The sequence below is a fragment of the Oncorhynchus tshawytscha genome, linkage group LG03 (assembly GCF_018296145.1).
Source record: "Oncorhynchus tshawytscha isolate Ot180627B linkage group LG03, Otsh_v2.0, whole genome shotgun sequence".
NCBI classification, from domain to species: Eukaryota; Metazoa; Chordata; class Actinopteri; order Salmoniformes; family Salmonidae; genus Oncorhynchus; species Oncorhynchus tshawytscha.
Window position 1 is genome coordinate 69,412,811 of NC_056431.1, and position 20,365 is coordinate 69,433,175.

General features: G+C 43.7%; 1 protein-coding gene across 1 annotated transcript in view; it reads left to right on the plus strand.

The window, feature by feature from the left end:
* LOC112242622 (probable ubiquitin carboxyl-terminal hydrolase FAF-X) overlaps positions 1-20,365 on the plus strand; it is a 76,965-nt gene that overhangs the window by 3,109 nt on the left and 53,491 nt on the right. Inside the window, 11 exon segments of the mRNA XM_042319925.1 lie at positions 7,272-7,567; positions 13,228-13,379; positions 14,523-14,602; positions 14,843-14,955; positions 16,611-16,829; positions 18,076-18,191; positions 18,513-18,764; positions 18,984-19,122; positions 19,351-19,503; positions 19,858-19,962; positions 20,210-20,308. Coding sequence (XP_042175859.1) covers positions 7,457-7,567; positions 13,228-13,379; positions 14,523-14,602; positions 14,843-14,955; positions 16,611-16,829; positions 18,076-18,191; positions 18,513-18,764; positions 18,984-19,122; positions 19,351-19,503; positions 19,858-19,962; positions 20,210-20,308 — 1,539 coding nt within the window. The 5' untranslated portion in view covers positions 7,272-7,456.

Here is a 20,365-nt window from a genome sequence, read left to right on the forward strand (position 1 = left end):
GGAGGATGCAACATACTGAACTTTGCAGATAGAAATGCCATGAATATATCATCAGACATAATTCTCTTCTCGTCATGTCAGAGAGAGGAATGTATATCTATTCTACTCAATATATTTCTATTGTAGTATTGTGCCAGTGTAACAGTTTAGCTTCCGTCCCTCTTCTCGCCCCTACCTGGGCTCGAACCAGGGACACTCTGCACACATCGACAACAGCCACCCTCGAAGCATCGTTACCCATCGCTCCACAAAAGCGAGTGACATCACCGATTGAAACTCTATTAGCGCGCACCCCGCTAACTAGCTAGCCATTTCACATCGGTTACACCAGACTGAACGCTACCCAGGCTTTCAGCTGGGTGGAGAGGACAGAGAGAGTTAATAATACTCATCCTTATGGCCTTTGTGTCCTCTGGAACTGCGGTTGGCCTTTGTTGGGACATACAAGCTCAGTGTGCATGGTGTGGTTATAAACCAGATTGTACCTTCGAGCTGGAGGGAGAATAGAATTTATGGTGATGACTTTCTCATAGACTTTATATGAAGTTGAGGCTTTGCGTTTCTATAGGCTAGATATTGAAACTATATATTTTGATAAAGATGCTGCTGATTTTGGCTTCTTTTTTTTTTCAAGGAAGTATATTTTATATCGCTAAGTGGTTGAACAGTTTTTGCAAAGACAGGGGGGAAAAGCATACATTTGTATTTCATCCAGACATTCTGTGTTGGTCTGGAACAGAATCGTAAAAGAGAGTGAAAGCGAAAGGGATGAGAAATATATCTCCTGCTTCCTGGCCAACCGATCCCATGGTTACTTCAGGAAATCCCCTCTCTTGTCTGAAACTGAGAAAGTTGATGTCTTTGCTTTATGCTGTTCAGAGTTCAAATCCTAAAACACTGTGTGCCTCCACCACCTCTGTACATGTCAAGAATAAGACTAAACTCTAAATGGTGTATGATTAATTTCCAATTCCAGCATCTGTGGTTTGTAAGATAACTTAAGTTTCCATCTGGTCAGGGGCTTATGGTAGTAGGAAAAGCGAGCAGTAAGTACAGTATGTCACATTTCCATCGTTGAATATCCATCGTCTGCTCCCAATCCCTCCTAACAGTTTTCATGATATCAGCATCACGTGCTTAGGCCTATTCTTTTGGTTTTCCTTCTGATCTCAATTGGATGAATATTAGATTGGGGATTCGTCACTGAACAATTGTTTTGTTTAGCTTGTTATTGCTCAATCTAAAACGTTTGAGATATATCTTGATGGCCATTGCTATGGGATTGTGCAGGGGATTACCTGAGTGCGGTCGTCTTACATGAACCCCATCCATGGGGTGATTTCCATCCTTAACCCTTTGTTTTTATAAGCAAAGCACAAACCAAGAATTTCCGTCTTGTGGCTTTTGGCCACTGTACGAGTTTCCGTCTTGTGGCTTTTGGCCACTAAGCGGTTGATTCCTAGATCAGTGATTCTTCCAAGCGGAGGGCACTGTTGAGAACCCATCAACAGAGCCCTGACGTTAGTGTCATTACAAGCACTGAAACGCAGGCCAATGATGCACTTGGCTATTAACCATTTTTCATGCTGACTGGCATGCTGGTTATGCTGCGTGTATGATGATCATTATACTGTCAGAATGAGCCTGTTTAAGTAACACTCCATGGCAGTCATTTAGCTTGACTTGAACCACAACTGTTCTTTTGTTTGTGTATAAAAAAATATTCGGGACTACAATTAATTCATGTGCATTTAGCAGGGTTGGGGTCAATTCAGGAAGTACACTAATGTTCCAATTCTCTTCCATGCTTTTCAATGACACTGTCTTACGTCAACAAGTCGATACCGTCAGCACTGACGGTATGGAATAGTTCAAAAGTAGTTTGGCTATAATGTGCTGTCTAACCCACTGATGTATAAGGTCTAACCTATACCTCCAGTGTGTCAAACATTAACAAATATTACCATCAGGTGACATCATCTGCTAAACCCCATTTCTGCCTCAAAACTGTCTGAATTAATCTAAGCAAAAACATAATTTTTTGAAGGCATTACTTGCCCTATTTCACATCTAGCTAAGGATTACTGTGCTTCAATGAGCAGTATTTTTTAATTGAAGATGGGCATGAAAGCAGGTAAAAACTTTAGGGCTGACCCCAATTAGTTGACTGGTCAATTGTTTGGTCGTCAGGCTGTTGGTTGACCGAGATTGTTTTAGTCAAGCATTTACATATAACAGTACCAGTCAAAAGTTTGGACACACCTTCTCATTCCAGGGTTTTTCTTTATTTTTACTATTTTCAAAATTGTAGAATAATAGTGAAGACATCAAAACTATGAAATAACACACATGGAATCATGTAGTAACCAAAAAGTGTTAAACAAATCAATTTATTTTATATCTGAGATTCTTCAAAGTGGCCACCCTTTGCCTTTGACAGCTTTGTACACTCATGGCATTCTCTCAACCAGCTTCATGAGGTAGTCACCTGGAATGCATTCCAATTAACAGGTGTGCCTTAAGTTAATTTGTGGAATTACTTTCCTCAATGCATTTGGGCCAGTCAGTTGTGTTGTGTCAAGTTAGGGGTGGTATACAGAAGATAGCCCCATTTGGTAAAAGACTAAGTCCATATTACGGCAAGAACAGCTCAAATAAGCGAAACGACAGTCCATCATTACTTTAAGACATGAAGGTAAGTCAATCCGGAATATTTCAAGAACTTTGGCAGTTTCTTCAAGTGCAGTTGCAAAAACCATCAAGCGCTCTGATGAAACTGGCTCATGAGGACCGTCACAGGAAAGGAAGACCCAGAGTTACCTCTGCTGCAGAGGATACGTTTATTAGAGTTACCAGCCTCAGAAATCGTCAATTCAGATTGCACCTCAGATTGCAGCCCAAATAAATGCTTCACAGAGTTCAAGTAACAGACACATCTCAACATCAACTTTTCAGAAGAGACTCTGTGAATCGGAACTTCATGGTCGAATTGCTGCAAAGAAACCACTACTAAAAGACACCAATAAGAAGAGACTTGCTTGGGCCAAGAAACACAAGCAATGGACATTAGATCTGTGGAAATCCTGCCTTTGGTCTGATGAGTCCAAATTCACCTTTGTGTCTTTGTGAGACGCAGAGTAGGTGAACGGATGTTCTCTGCATGTGTTGTTCCCACCGTGAAGCATGGAGAAAGAGGTATGATGGTGTGGGGGTGCTTTGCTGGTGACAGTCTGCAATTTATTTACAATTCAAGGCACACTTAACCAGCATGGCTACCACAGTATTCTGCAGCGATATGCCATCTCATGCGGTTTGCGCTTAGTGGGACAATCAGGTCAATGACTCGACACACCTCCAGGCTGTGCAAGAGCTATTTGACCAAGAAGGAGAGTGCTGGAGTGCTGCATCAGATGACCTGCCCTCCACAATCACCCAACCTCAACCCAATTGAGTGTGTTTGGGATGAGTTGGACCGCAGAGTGAAGGAAAAGCAGCCAACAAGCGCTCAGCATATGTGGGAACTCCTTCAAGACTGTTGGAAAAGCATTCCAGGTGAATCTGGTTGAGAGTGCCAAGTGTGCAAAGCTGTCATCAAGGAGAGGGTGACTCGTTTGAAGATTCTCAAATATAAAATGTATTTTGTTTTGTTTAACACTTTTCTTTTGCTTACTACATGATTCCATATGTGTTATTTGATTGTTGTGATGTCTTCACTATTATTCTACCATGTAGAAAATTGTCAGATTAATGAAAAACCCTTGAATTAGTAGGTGTCCAAACTTTTCACTGATACTGTATACTTTCCGAATGTACTGTATTTCACCAGTAGTACATTTACTGTTAATTCCTATAGTTTCTCATCTACAATGTTTATTGCTTTGGTTACGGTAATTTCTTTTGATGCATTCAATGTTATTCCAGTCTTCGTGGTTTCATTGTTGGAGTGGACACATTGTTTCCAGAGTGTACGACCTTTGCTACACTTGTAAGAAGCAAGTTGTTTTGGTTTATTTAATTCCATTTACAAGTTGTCAATAAAATGTAGTCATTGTCTTTTGTTTGGAGCACTCCTTTTCAATGTTGAGTAAGGACGCGCACACATAGAAGTAGTCATATTCAATCAATCCCTATCCTAGTCGGCTGTCCACACATGCTTCAAGATGGCCACCGCTGTTCCTGTTCCCAAGAAAGCTAAGGTAACTGAACTAAATGACTATCGCCCCGTAGCACTCACTTCTGTCGTCATGAAGTGCTTTGAAAGACTAGTCAAGGATCATATCACCTCCACCCTACCTGACACCCTAGACTCACTCCAATTTGCTTACCGCTCCAATAGGTCCACAGACGATGCCATCTCAACCACACTGCCCTATCCCATCTGGACAAGAGGAATACCTATGTCAGAATGCTGTTCATTGACTACACCTCAGCATTCAACGCTGTAGTTCCCTCCAAGCACATCATTAAGCTTGAGACCCTGGGTCTCGACCCTGCCCTGTGCAACTGGGTCCTGGACTGGCTTCCCCCAGATGGTGAAGGTAGGAAACAACATCTCCACTCCCCACAAGGGTGCATTCTCAGCTCTCTCCTGTACTCCCTGTGTGGCCAGGCACGCTTCCAACTCAATTATCAATTTTGCAGACGAGTCTACAGTGGTAGGCTTGATTACCAACAACGACAGCCTACAGGGCGGAGGTGAGGGCACTCAGTGTGGTGTCAGGAAAATATCTTCTCACTCAATGTCAACAAAACAAGGAGATATTTGTGAACAGAAGAGGGAGCACCCCCTATCCACCTAGATGGAACACCAGTGGAGAAGATGTGTACGCTGAGGAACTTAACTTTCCATCACTGACAAACTAAAATGGTCCACCCACACAGACAGTGTGGTAAAGAAGGCGCAACAGCACCTCTTCAACCTCAGGAGGCTGAAGAAATTTGGCTTGTCACCTGAAACCCTCAAACTTTTACAGATGCACAATCAAGAGCATCCTGTCGGGCTGTATTACCGCTTGGTACTGTAACTGCACAGTCCACAACCGCAAGACTCTCCAGAGGGTAGTGAGATCTGCACAATGCATCACTGTGGGCAAACTACCTGCCCTCCAGGACACCTACAGCACCCGATGTCACAGGAAGGCCAAAAAGATTATCAAGGACAACAACCACCTGAGCCACTGCCTGTTCACCCCGCTACCATCCAGAAGGCGAGGTCAGTACAGGTGCATCAAAGCGGGGACCGAGAGACAGAAGCTGTTTTTCAATCTCAAGGCCATCAGACTGTTCAACAGCCATCACTAAAATCGAGTGGCTGCTGCCAACATACTGACTCACTGGCCACTTAAAATAATGCCACTTTAATAATGTTTACATATCCTACATTACTCATCTCAAGTGTATATACTATTTTGTACCATCTATTGCACATTGCCTAGGCTGCACGCGCATCCATATCTTTATATGTACATATTCTGATTGTGTGTGTATGTAAGGTAGTCGTTGTGAATTTGTTAGATTACTTGTTAGATGTTACTGCATGTTCGGAACTAGAAGCACAAGCATTTCGCTACACTCGCTTTAACATCTGCTAACCATGTGTATGTGACCAATAAAATTTGATTTGATTTATTCCTATAGGCTACCTGGCCTGCAAGGACTGGCCTGCACATTTACAGGCATGTAAATGTGCCCATTTGGGGATCATAGTATTTTTGATTGGCTTAAAACACAACCACACAGCTGATCAAGTCACTGCACTGCCTGGCGACCAACATTCTTGCACAGAATTTGTGCAGGAGATTGCTACCAGTTTGTTTTTATTTTCACAATTGCAAACTATTAAATCACTGTGTCACAACATTTGCAATAATTAGGAAGCTATTCTTCAAATTTCATGGACTCATACAAGAGAGCAGTAATATAAATAAATAAAAATTTCAATGGCGTATGCTCACTATTCAAATTTGAATAAGAGTTACATTTCCTGCAAGACAGATTGGTTGAGGGACGAGTGTCCAGGAGGAGTGACGCCACCTGACATGAGACAGTGTTTCTATTAGGATTTTTTAAATTTTTAATTGGAGTTTAGTTCACTTTTTGAATTGTAATGGGATTGACCCCAACCCTCGCATTTCCTTATACAATAGAGGGTATTTCCACTACTAGCATTCATTGTATCCTTGCCATACTAGCAGTCTCTGAGGTCGTCTTGGCCTCTTCCTCTCCAGAGTCAGGCCCATGGTGTCAATGTCCTGCTGTTTTAACTGGAGACACTGCTGCCTACTCTCTCTGTACTACAGCCCTTGGAAAGTGCTCATTGGCAGCCTCACTGCTGAATATGAGGTTCTTTCCATCTGTTGAGGATTGATATCTTTCTATATTTTTCCACTTAATGCTGTACGTTGTTAGTAGCAATATCATCGTAGTAAATGTGTCTTTTCACCTCTTACCACAGACTGAATAACAACCAAACATTTGTTTGATTCCAATGCCTGCATGGCTCGCTATGGCTGGATGTTATACAAGACTACACCGGCCCAGAATGCTAGAAAATAAGGCCTGTTTGTTTTTGCTATGACGTCTCGTAAGTGGTGCCAATAAGTGCTGAGGTTGCAGCCAGGTCTTATCGTGTTTCACTGATGGTCATGCTGACGACCAGTACATGCCAAGCTCTCAGCTGATGTGAATGGGAAATACAGCCTGCCAGAGATGGTGTTGGCCAAACCGGTTCCTCTGTGTACCGTTGTTCCTTATTACGTCAGCGCTGTAATGCCTATCAGTCTTACTTCCGCACATTGCCTCTACAATACTGTTTTCTAACTGCACTCACGGAACGCAAGCAAGTGTCTGGGGGAAAATACAAAAGATTGTTCCCTATCGTTGTGAAATGTCCCACATAGTGATACGTGTCTTGACTGACAGTGTTTTAAGAATTGAAGGCTTATCTTTACCCTTGCAATGTTATATCATGCACATGCCTTAGTCATATTTGTGTACACTATGTCTTCTTTATTGTTATCCCTCATCTAAACACAGCGAGCCAGGCTCACCTGACAGGTGGTCACTGACGCCACCAAACAACTTATTTGATAACGCATGATGACTATAAAAAAGAAGCATACCGTATTTAACACAAAACGTAGACGTGATCCATGTTAAAATCTTTCCTATCGCGTCCATTAGTTTTTGTGAGTGAGACCACCATGCATTATTTTTATTGTCTATGACAGCTAACCCAATGATACACCTTAACCCTGTCCTCTCTTCTCCAGGTTATGCAATGGTCTCAGCGGCCCGTCCAGATCTCCAGGTGGTTCTGTCCCTCTCTCTCGTGCCTCGGCCGCTGCTCTCCTCCCTCTGCTCTTCCTCTGAGGTTGCCGAGGCTCCTCCTGTGATTTCCCTCGTGGTCAGTGCTGCCTAAGAGGCCAAGATTGCCAAGATCTGCCCAGTGGCGAGCATGACGGCCACCACGCGTGGCTCTCCGGTGGGGGGCAACGACAGCCAGTCGGGCCAGGGCCAGGCACCCGATGCCCAGAGTCCGAGTCAGCCCCCGCTGCCACAGAACCAGGTCAGGAAACTCTGTCCCATCCTCTCATCTCTGTCCTTCACCTCAACATCATGTGTTCACCATGTTCTCTCTTCTAGTCCTCTTTCCTTTTTCTGTCTCTCTTCCCTCATCCAGGGCTCCAGAATAACATTTTCCCCTGGTGGCACTGGTGCCACTAACTTATTCAGTTGGTGGAACCAGCCCATGATTTGGTGGCACACCTAATTTATTTTTTTTCTCTCCCAGCGTCACACAATAGAATAAATTTGAGTTATCTTTTGAAGTCATTCACACTGATTTATTAAGAAGTGTAATAGACTACCGAGATGGTATTCGATAAATACGTTGTTATGTCTAACATATCCAAGCTGGAATGCATGATTCAAAATAATTTCATATGCAACCCAAACCAGTGGTTGTCATGCATTTTGGGGTGACATTTAGGCTATTTTTGTTATATTTTACTGTCAAAATAGGGCTCCAGAATTTCCATACGGTCTATTCAGACCCCTTGACTTTTTCCACATTTTGTTACGTTACAGCCTTAATCTGAAATTGATTAAATAGTTTCGTCCCACATCAATCAACACATAATACCTCATAATGACAAAGCAAAAACACGTTTTTAGAAATGTTTGCTAATTTATTCAATTAAAAAAACATCACATTTACATAAGTATTCAGACCCTTTACTCAGTACTTTGTTGAAGAACCTTTGGCAGCAATTTCAGCTTTGAGTCTTCTTGGGTATTACGCTACAAGCTTGGCACACCTATATTTGGGGAGTTTCTTCCATTATTCTCTGCAGATCCTCAAGCTCCTCAGTCAGCTTGGATGGGCAGCGTCGCTGAACAGCAATTTTCAGGTCTCTCCAGAGATGTTCGATCGGGTTCAAGTCCGGGCTCTGGCTGGGCCACTCAAGGACATTCAGGGTCTTGTCCCGAAGCCACTCTCTGCATTGTCTTGGCTGTGTGTTTAGGGTTGTTGTCCTGTCGGACTGTGAACCTTCACCCCAGTCTGAGATCCTAAGCAATCTGGAGCAGGTTTTCATCAAGGATCTCTCTGTACTTTGCTCAGTTCATCTTTCCCTCGATCCGGCCACCACCATGTTTCACCGTAGGGATGGTGCCAAGTTTCATCCAGACGTGATGCTTAGCATTTAGGCAAAAGAGTTCAGTCTTGTATTCATCAGACCAGAGAATGTTGTTTTTCATGGTCTGAGAATCCTTTAAGTGCCTTTTGGCAAACTGCAAGTGGGCTGTCATGTGCCTTTTACTGAGGAGTGGCTTCCATCTGGCCACTCTACCATAAAGGCCTGATTGGTGGAGTGCTGCAGAGAAGTTTGATCTTCTGCATGGTTCGCCAATCTCCACCGAGGAACTCTGGAGCTCTGTCAGAGTGACCATCAGGTTCTTGGTCACCTCCCTGACCAAGGCCCTCCTCCCCCGATTGCTCAGTTTGGCCGGCGGGCCAGATCTAGGAAGAGTCTCATTGGTTCCAAACTTCTTCCATTTAAGAATGATGGAGGCTGCTGTGCTCTTGGGGATCTTCAATGCTGCAGATTTTGTTTTTGTTACCCTTCCCCAGATCTGTGCCTCGACACAATCCTGTCTTGGAGCTCTGCGGACAATTCCTTAGACCTCATGGCTTGTTTTTTTGCTCTGACATGCACTGTCAACTGTGGGAAAGTTATATAGACAGGTGTGTGCCTTCCAAATTATGTCCAATCAATTGAATTTACCAAAATGTGGTCTTCAATCAAGTTGTAGAAATGGCAAAAGGGTTTGAATACTTATGTAAATAAGGTATTTCTGAGCTTTTATTTTCATACATTTGCTAACATTTCTTTACCTGTTTTCGCTTTGTCATTATGTGGTGTTGTGTGCCAATTTGCTGAGTATTTTTTAAATGTAATCTATTTTAGAATAAGGCTGTAACGTAATTTTCTTTGGAAAGAATAGAAAATGACTTAAGTGAAAGTCACCCAGTAAAATTGTACTTGAGTAAGGTCTAAAACTATTTGTTTTTAAAGATACTTAAGTATCAAAAGTAAATGTAATTGCAAAAATATTCTGAAGTATAAATAATTTCAAATTCCTTACTAAGCAAGCCAGATGTCACCATTCTTTTCCTAGTTGTTTTTAAAAATTTAAATTTTAAATGTACGAATATCCAGGGGCACACTCCAACTCTAACATCATTTACAAATGAATCATGTGTGTTTAGTGAGACTGCCAGATCAGAGGCAATAGGGTTGACCAGGGATGTTCTCTTGATAAGGGTGTGAATTTAACCATTTTCCTGTCCTGCTAAGCATTCAAAATGTAACATACTTTTGGGTGTCAGGGAAAATGTATGGAGTTTTTAAATTTATTTTTATTTTGTATTTCACCTTATTTAACCAGGTAGCCTATTTGAGTAGTTCTCATTTGCAACTGTGACCTGGCCAAGATAAAGCTTCAAATTGTATTTGTCACATACACATGGTTAGCAGATGTTAATGCGAGTGTAGCGAAATGCTTGTGCTTCTAGTTCCGACAATGCAGTAATAACCAACGAGTAATCTAACCTAACAATTCCACAACTACCTTATACACACAAGAGTATAGGGATGAGGAATATGTACATAAAAATATATGAATGAGTGATGGAACAGTACGGCATAGGCAAGTTGCAGTAGATGGTATAGAGTACAATATATACATATGAGATGAGTAATGTAGGGTATGTAAACATATTAAGTGGCATTGTTTAAAGTGGCTAGTGATACATTTAATACATCAATTTTTCCAATATTAAAGTGGCTGGAGTTGAGTCAGTATGTTGGCAGCAGCCACTCAATGTTAGTGGTGGCTGTTTAACAGTCTGATGGCCTTGAGATAGAAGCTGTTTTTCAGTCTCTCGGTCCCTGCTTTGATGCAGCTGTACTGACCTCACCTTCTGGATGATAGCGGGGTGAACAGGCAGTGGCTGGGGTGGTTGTTGTCCTTGATGGCCTTCCTGTGACAGGGTGGTGTAGGTGTCCTGGAGGGCAGGTAGTTTGCCCCCGGTGATGCGTTGTGCAGACCTCACTACCCTCTGGAGAGCCTTACGGTTGTGGGTAGAGCAGTTGCCGTACCAGGCGGTGATACAGCCCGACAGGATGCTCTCGCATAGCAGTTCAACACATACAACAACACAGAGTTACACATGGAATAAACAAACATGCAGTCAATAATACAGGAAAAAAAGTATATACTGTGAGTGCAAATGAGGTGAGTTAAGGCAATAAATAGGCCATGGTGGCGAAGTAATTACAATATAGCAATTAAACACTGGAATGGTAGATGTGCAGAAGATGAATGTGCAAGTAGAGATCCTGGGGTGCAAAGGAGCAAGATAAATAAATAAATCCATATGGGGATGAGATAGTTGGATGGGCTGTTGGCTATGTGCAGGTGCAGTGATCTGTGAGCAGCTCTGACAGCTGGTGCTTCAAGCTACTGAGAGAGATATGTGTCTCTAGCTTCAGTGATTTTTGCAGTTTGCAGTCATTGGCAGCAGAGAACTGGAAGAAAAGGCAACCAAAGGATGATTTGGCTTTGGGGGTGACCAGTGAGATCTACCTGCTGGAGCGTGTGCTACGGGTGGGTGCTGCTATGGTGACCAGTGAGCTGAGATAAGGCGGGGCTTTACCTAGCAAAGACTTGTAGATGACCTGGAGCCAGTGGGTTTGGTGATGAGTATGAAGCGAGGGCCAGCCAACGAAAGCGTACAGGTCGCAATGGTGGGTAGTATATGGGGCTTTGGTGACAAAACGCATGGCACTGTGATAGACTGCATCCAATTTGCTGAGTAGAGTTTTGGAGGCTATTTTGTAAATGACATCGCTGAAGTCGGATCGGTAGGATGGTCAGTTTTACAAGGGTATGTTTGGCAGCAGAGGTACATACAGCAGGTAAAAAGTACATTTATTTTCTTTGGGAATGTAGTAATACTTCAGTAAAAACACTTGAAAGAACTACTGAAGTACTTCACACCTGCTTAATATAATACCTACTGCTAGTAGCCATACATTAGTATAACATTAAATGTAATGTCCCCCCAAAAAATGTTGCTATGGTGCCTAGTGCAGTAGCGATAGCCGATGCAGAATTTTGCGAGATCCGTATTTCAAAGCTATATCAGATATCTTTATTGTAAAACAGTGTGCTTGGAGCTCAATAATGATCATTGAGAAATAAAATGATACCTTCAGGAAGCTGAAACCATCCTCTTTTAATATGGAGAGCTAGTTGCTTCCCAATAATTTGTTTCCCTCCCCCGACAGATTCATTTTGAGATGTTGCACAATCACAGTGGCAGGGCAGACACTTTTTATTACAGGAATCATGAGGATAATTTAATACTGTTGAACAAATTCATGATTTTGTCCACCCCAAAAATAGGACATTTTAATAAATGGTCACAGTCTGGAGTCCTGTCATCTCTTCTCTCTCTTTCATTCCCCCTCATACTGTGCTCATTTTTCTGCTAAAGCAAATCGTATGAAACTAACTCCCTCCTCGTGGGGCGTAAAGCTCTCCTTAATCATCGAACAGTAACTCCAAATATGAATCCAACCTGTTTTAGCCTCTCTGAAAGCATAACACAGGATACGTTGAGTGTTTGACGAATGCTGTATTGATGTTTTGTTTAGACCTGAGTGTTGGTGTGTGACACTGTTACTGCATCAGTGGTCCACAGTGTCACAGTAGCAGCACAGAGACTCATGTAGTTGAGTTAACCTGCGGGGGTGGGGGTGGGGGGTGGGGGTTACAAAGCGTGTGTGTCTGTTGGAAACACTACACCACAGTCAGTGCTGACACCTAAGCGGAACGGGAGAGGGAGACTAGGAGGGGAGGATACAATGAACACAAGCTCCTGAATGATATAGACAGAGAGGGTGTTGGAGATGAGTCGTATCCAGACGTGAGAGGCAAGCTGGCTATGTAGGTCATCCAAGCAGAAGGAGCCTTCTCTACACACCCCCACATTTCCCAAGTTCTGCAGCTCTGCTACTCACAACACACACACACACACACACACACACACACACCACACTTGATGCTGCCACTACCACTGCTGCTCATACATACTAACGGCTAGCTAACTAGCGATTAGCATTAGTGACTAACAGGAATTATGTTAGCCAATACATGCTAAGAAAAGACAAACTAGCTGTTTGCAGACTGTAATTTACACAAACTAATAGTGTGATTTATAGGACGCTTTGAAAGCAGTGTCCGTGTCACCAGTATATTGTTGCGTCTGACCACGCAGAGTGAACGTGAAGTGCTGGTGACTCCATGGTCAAGTAACAACTCTCCTTGAGTGTGAGGGGCCAAGGGTTTGTGTGGGAAGCGGCATGCAGGAGAGGGAGAGGCGACTTGCAAGTAGCAAACAGATTAAAATATAACACGTGACAGAGTTGTGTATCACATTTATCAAACCAAACATTGAAATACCGTTATAGAAGGTTAAGTAAAAACTCAAACCGGTCCTTTCATCAATACCAGTGTGTGTGTATAGTAAAATACTGTAACGCTCAATCCTATGTCTGCGTGAAGTTGGTTGTATTCCTCATGGGTTGGCTAGAAGGCGGGGTATTGATTTTGTTTTGTTTTTTTGTGAATTTCTTCCCTATATTCTGTGTGTTTCAGACTTTGTCCCCTAACTCGTCCAATGAGAACTCTCCAGTGAGCCCCCCGGATGAGCAGGGTCAGGGGGATGGACCCCCACAGCTGGAGGAGGAGGTGGAGGAGCCAGCCTTCCCTCACACAGACCTGACAAAGCTGGATGACATGATCAACAGGTACACCCACACACTTACACACACGGCCAAACTGGACAACAGGTGTATGTAATCTATTTATTTTTATAGGCCGGCTAATTTTTCCAGCCAGCTAATTTTCAACCACAGTCCCTGGGCAAGTTATTAAAAACAATTACGATAACAATACAGACAAACAATGAGCAGTGAGCACATGCAGAGCAACAGAGGACAAGCAACACGTGGAAATGCAGACAGACAGAAACATAGGACAAGCAACACGTGGCACGCAGACAGACAGCAACATAGGACAAGCAACACGTGGCACGCAGACAGACAGCAACATAGGACAAGCAACACGTGGCACGCAGACAGACTGCAACATAGGACAAGCAACACGTGGCACGCAGACAGCAACAGAGGACAAGCAACACGTAGCACGCAGACAGCAACAGAGGACAAGCAACACGTAGCACGCAGACAGCAACAGAGGACAAGCAACACGTGCACGCAGACAGCAACAGAGGACAAGCAACACGTAGCACGCAGACAGCAACAGAGGACAAGCAACACGTAGCACGCAGACAGCAACAGAGGACAAGCAACACGTAGCACGCAGACAGCAACAGAGGACAAGCAACACGTAGCACGCAGACAGCAACAGAGGACAAGCAACACGTAGCACGCAGACAGCAACAGAGGACAAGCAACACGTAGCACGCAGACAGCAACAGAGGACAAGCAACACGTAGCACGCAGACAGCAACAGAGGACAAGCAACACGTGGCACGCAGACAGACTGCAACATAGGACAAGCAACACGTGGCACGCAGACAGACTGCAACATAGGACAAGCAACACGTGGCACGCAGACAGCAACAGAGGACAAGCAACACGTAGCACGCAGACAGCAACAGAGGACAAGCAACACGTGGCACGCAGACAGACTGCAACATAGGACAAGCAACACGTGGCACGCAGACAGACTGCAACATAGGACAAGCAACACGTGGCACGCAGACAGACTGCAACAGAGGACAAAAAGCAACAAAAAGGGTTTCCACACCTCACAAGCTACAGATAACATGGAAAGCGGCAATACACCGTGTGTGTGATACTAAGTGATGTGTGGTTGTGAGGAGGAATGTGTTTCTCTGTATTCATATGGATGTTTTGTGTTTCCAGACCCCGCTGGGTGGTTCCCGTTCTGCCAAAGGGAGAGTTGGAGGTTCTTCTAGAAGCTGCTATAGAGCTTAGTAAAAAGGGTAAGAATATTGGCTCATTCTATTTCTCAAATTACTACTCAATGTTTTGAACTAAGGCAATCAAGATGGTAATTGCGCTTTGTCAACGTCCCATTAAAATGTCCGCCTCCGCATAGTTTCTCTTTAGATTGATATTTGACCTGTAGCCCTTGAAATAAAAATGAAATAAAAATGATCTGTGGTAGCTCAATGCACTTAATCTCCATGCACTTAATTCTTGTCTGTTTTCTGTCTGTATAGAACTTGATGTGAAGTGTGAGGCATGCCAGAGGTTTTTCAGGGACGGCCTGACCATCTCTTTCACCAAGATTCTCACAGACGAGGCCGTCAGCGGGTGGAAGTTCGAGATACATGTAAGTGTTTATTCTATTCCATTTAATTTAATCAGGATAGTGCTCTCAAAAGCAATGGCCACCGTTTTTCAAGGAGTCATGGGCCCTCTTTCCAATACTTTGAAAACCCATCCTCCTTCCGGTCCCTTCCTTAGGCTAATCACTCATTTGACACAATTGGATTGGTGAAACCTATCCAGTGGAACTACTGTTTTCACCAATCCAACTGTTAATTGTGTGATTAATTCAAGGAAGGAAGGCTGCATTTCTTTTATTTAAAAAATATTTATTTATTTATTTATTTTTTTACCCCCTTTTTCTCCCCAATTTCGTTGTATCCAATTGTTAGTAGTTACTGTCTTGTCTCATCGCTGCAACTTCCGTACGGACTCGGGAGAGGCGAAGGTCAAGAGCCATGCGTCCTCCGAAACACAACCCAACCAAGCCGCACTGCTTCTTAACACAGCGCGCATCCAACCTGGAAGCCAGCCGCACCAATGTGTCAGAGGAAACACCGCCACAGGAGTCGCTAGTGCACGATGAGATAAAGATATCCCTGCCGGCCAAAACCTCCCTAACCCGGATGGCGCTAGGCCAATTGTGCACCCCTCCCCCCCATGGGCCTCCCGGTCTTGGCCGGCTGCGACAGACATTTTTTTATGGCGATTTTCGTGGAACAATTTCATTTCAAGGTCATTGTCACGTGGTTAATCATAAAAATCTGAATTAAAATGATCAAAATGGGAGATCACCAGCCTCTGCCTGATGGACACATTGATACACTGTGACTCATTGGCGGGTAAATAAATGAGTGCATAGAACTCGTAGCCTTTAGGTCAATGCAGCAGTAGGCCTATAAGCTCTTTCCCACCGAGGATTGTGATTATCGAGGGGGAGAATGTTGGAAAGATTTTTCAAATAGCGTACTTTGAGAAACTATCGTTTTATTATTATATTTTCATTGGTAATGGATGTAAATTGTTTTATTTTTTTTAAACATTCTTACATGGCCTGCTGCCAGTAACTGGCACCAGGCCAGTTACTTCTATGCATGCTCAGGTGCACGTGCTCCCTCAACATTATTTTACCTTCATTTAACTAAGTCAGTTAAGAACCAATTCTTATTTTCAATGTCGGCCTAGGAACAGTGGGTTAACTGCCTTGTTCAGGGGCAGAACGACAGATTTTCACCTTGTCAGCTCAGAGATTTAATCTTGCAACCTTTCGGTTACTAGTCCAACGCTCTAACCACTAGGCTACTTGCCGCCCCGATTATCAGGAAAGATAAACCAGACACATGCTCATTGCTCACATGGAGCACTCCAAACAAAATACAATAAACATTTACATCTCTTGCACATAATGGTTATGAAATAAACCTAAACTTATTTCTCAAATGACCGGTAAATTTAAATCTTCCCGGTCAAGTTGTCCGGTGGCATGTTTTCCTTTGGAAAACCTTGCAATAGACATAGTTCCTGGCCACTCGCATCCCTGCAAATATGATGGCCTCTTGAGTTGATACATTGCTACCGCAGACTTGGGAATGTGTTCTGAAGAAACAGGATAGCTCTGTAGCAGCTTCAATATGGAGGAAGCTCCCCCTAAGCCCTCAGTATGACTATGTGGAGCCGTCACTCTATTGCTTACACCGATCTCGCTCTCTCCATCCACAGAGGTGTATCATCAACAACACCCACCGGCTGGTGGAGCTGTGTGTGGCCAAGCTCTCTCAGGACTGGTTCCCCTTGCTGGAGCTGCTGGCCATGGCCTTCAACCCCCACTGCAAGTTTCACATCTACAATGGCACGAGGCCCTCTGAGACGGTGCCCGCCGGGGCGCAGCTGGCAGACGATGAGCTCTTTGCCCGCCCCCCTGACCCTCGCTCTCCAAAGGTAGGGTCTGAATTCAAGGTAGGCACCCCCCCCAAAGATTTTATTACTCTGGTCAACCACTTGTTTTTATCAATGTACTCCTTATTAAGGACCCAAAACTGTTTTTAAATATAGATTTTCAGTGATATGACACTTTTATTGAGACGGGGAGACAAGCAAGTGGGAGAAAAGGGTGGGGATCGGTGGACACAGGGATTGAACCCTGGTCTCCGGCAGGGTGTCTTATATGTGACTGCCGGGGAGTGTTACTGCAACACATCGGCCCCAAACTTAACCCCCCAAGATATTTTTCCAAAATCACCAAACAACCCCACTTTTCCCCAACATCCTATAATCTATCCTCTGATTTTCCTACACTCTCCCGAGGAAAGAAATGTTGACTCAGTTTGTCTATATTGTCTGTTTGCAAAATATATAACCCTCCATCTTCAAGGCCAATTCCCCTATTTACTGTTGAGGCTATTCTTGTATCAAGGTGGATCAACAAAAAGATACACAGAGGATGTTTTAATAAACTATGTCCTGGGACTGATGTGATATTGGCTATTCTGTCTCTTTTTTTCTCCTAGCCAAATCTCATACAGACACAGTGAGAAATGTCAGATTTTTTTTTTTAATTATAGAATTGAGTCTAAATGAAATATCCTCTGGATGGATGCTCCATGGGTAAATCTTTCTAATTCACTCTTCGTGATTGCCGTAGCAACAGAAATCCAGAGAACAGGCTTTTTTATTCTTTGGCAATCTCTTTTCTCGCAACGAATGCGCTCTTTGCTCTGGCCTTGCGGCCTTGCCTTAGGGCCAGAGCACAGAAACAAAGGATGACTACTCTGTGGACTGGGTAGGAAATAAGAGGAATGGAGATAAAACAAGCGGATGTACTCGAGGTGTCTGGACTGTTGTGGAGTTTAAATGAGATTAGGCGATGCCAGGGAGAGGAGAGAAAGTGAGTGAGTTTGCTATGAAAACCTCAATGAATGGAGCGTGGGCTGGGGTGGTCAATGTGAACACTGTTTGCTGTAGCTGGCAGTCTACCCAATACAAACACTGCTGCAGCCTCTGATATGGGTCTGTGGCAGTTTTTTCCTCTGATTTTCCCTCCAATTAAGCCTTTCTGTGTAACCGCTTCGAGACTAGAGGGATGTATTTGTGTAGCCAAACAGTTTTAGTGGAAGCATGGTGAGTATTTTTACTTCTTTAAAGTATTTTTAACAAGTGGTTTGTTTTTCTTCCTCTTCATTCACAGGGCTGGTTGGTGGATTTAATTAACAAATTCGGCACGTTAAACGGGTTTCAAACGCTGCACGATCGCTTCATAAGTGGCCAAGCACTGAACGTCCAGATCATCGCTGCCCTTATCAAGTGAGTCGGCCCATACACACACACACACTTTAATGGGTGACATCTAAAGAATATGGTTCACTAGCTCTCCAGTGCTTTCTACATTATATGGAGCTAACTCCTACCATTCACCACCAGTGTGTAACATCCTACCGTGTCATCAGTAAATAAGTCCTCAGGCTCTTGCTGTGATGTGGTATGTCTTCATGACTAGATTGACGCTTTATTGTGACCTGTAGAGCAATCAAACCCACGACTCTGTTGTAAGAACCATGCCTCAACCAATAGAGCTATGGGAATAGTATGGTCTACTGGATGTGTTGTGACTGTTTTATCCTCCAGGCCTTTCGGGCAGTGTTACGAGTTTCTCACGTTGCACACGGTGAAGAAGTACTTCCTGCCCGTCATCGAGATGGTTCCTCAGTTCCTGGAGAATCTGACAGACGAGGAGCTGAAGAAGGAAGCTAAGAACGAAGCCAAAAATGATGCCCTGTCCATGATCATCAAGTCCCTGAAGAACCTGGCCTCCAAGGTGCCTGGGCAGGAGGAGACTGTCAAGAACTTAGAGATTTTTAGGTTAAAAATGATTCTTAGGTGAGTTCGCTTCAGACCAAACTGTCCTAAAGGTTTTGTTTTAAAACACTTTGTAACTATTGGCTAAATGCTAACCTGAGATACCTGCACGCATCGTGTATTGATGTCAATGAGAGTTATGTAAAAATGTGAGTAATGTTCATGGACTTTAGGTAGGAATTGCCCCAATGTGAACTATTTGTTTATAGTAATCTGTGGTGATTGTGTTTTCATCCACAGGTTATTGCAAATTTCCTCTTTTAATGGCAAAATGAATGCACTAAACGAAGTAAACAAAGTAATCTCCAGTGTGTCCTATTACACACATCGGCATGGCAACCCCGAGGAGGAGGAGTGGCTAACTGCAGAACGCATGGCGGTGAGTTAACCATCAAGTACATTTTTTTTATTTAGTAATTGTCAGCAAACATGAATATACACATACAAAATTTAAGTTAATCAAATGTATTTGTTTAACGCTACACAAGTGCTTTTGCCACAAAGTATCTAGTGAAAAGAGTATACCTTAGTGTGGTTTCTGTTGGCGTAGTCGGCAGAACTGATGGTGTTTGAGTGGAGATTGAAAGATGTCTGTATGTTTTGTCAGGAGTGGATCCAGCAGAACCACATCCTGTCCATTGTGCTGAGGGACAGCCTCCACCAGCCTCAGTATGTAGAGAAACTAGAGAAGATACTGCGCTTCGTCATCAAGGAGAAAGCTCTTACCATGCAGGACCTGGACAACATCTGGGCTGCACAGGTACCGTGAGTGCGTTTGTTAGAACGTGTGTGTGCGTTTGAAGAGACATCATTGATGATCACACATTGTTCATGGTTCAGGTGAAGGAGATATGACCCGTAACAGCTCTTACAACAGAATGGCAAATCCTTCATGTCTTAACTGGGGCATTTCCAGGTCTTTGGGGTTGATTAGCTGAAACGCCCTCACCTAAGCATGGATTAGCTGAAACGCCCTCACCTAAGCATGGATTGGTCTATCAAATTGAGTTTGTGCTCCTGCATCTTCTCTATGTGAAATGTAAGGTTGAAAACAGATAAACCAGCAATGCGATGGCTGACATATTTTTTTGTTGACATGTTGTTTCACCGGCAGGCTGGTAAACATGAGGCCATTGTGAAGAACGTACACGACCTGTTGGCCAAGCTGGCCTGGGACTTCTCTCCTGAGCAGCTCGACCACCTCTTTGACTGCTTCAAGGTAAGAGACTTCTCTCCACACACAGCACGTTTCACTATCCTTGAGGGTACCAAAAATGTATTTCCCTGACCTTAACTCATAACCCTAAACGTAATCCGTAAGCCTAAAATAGCCTTTATCCTTGTGGGGACCTGGGAGGGATAATTTTCCTAGTTTTACTATCCTCGTGGGGACTTTCCGGTACCGACGAGGAAGCACACACACATTGCTCTCCTAACCCCTGTGGTGGTTGGTTTGTGGTCTGCAGGCGAGTTGGACGAACGCCAGTAAGAAGCAACGTGAGAAGCTGTTGGAACTGATCCGTCGCCTGGCGGAGGATGACAAGGATGGCGTGATGGCCCACAAGGTGAACATGGGTTAAAGAGATGTATTTTTACAGCTCTTGTGCTCCCATTTGGATATG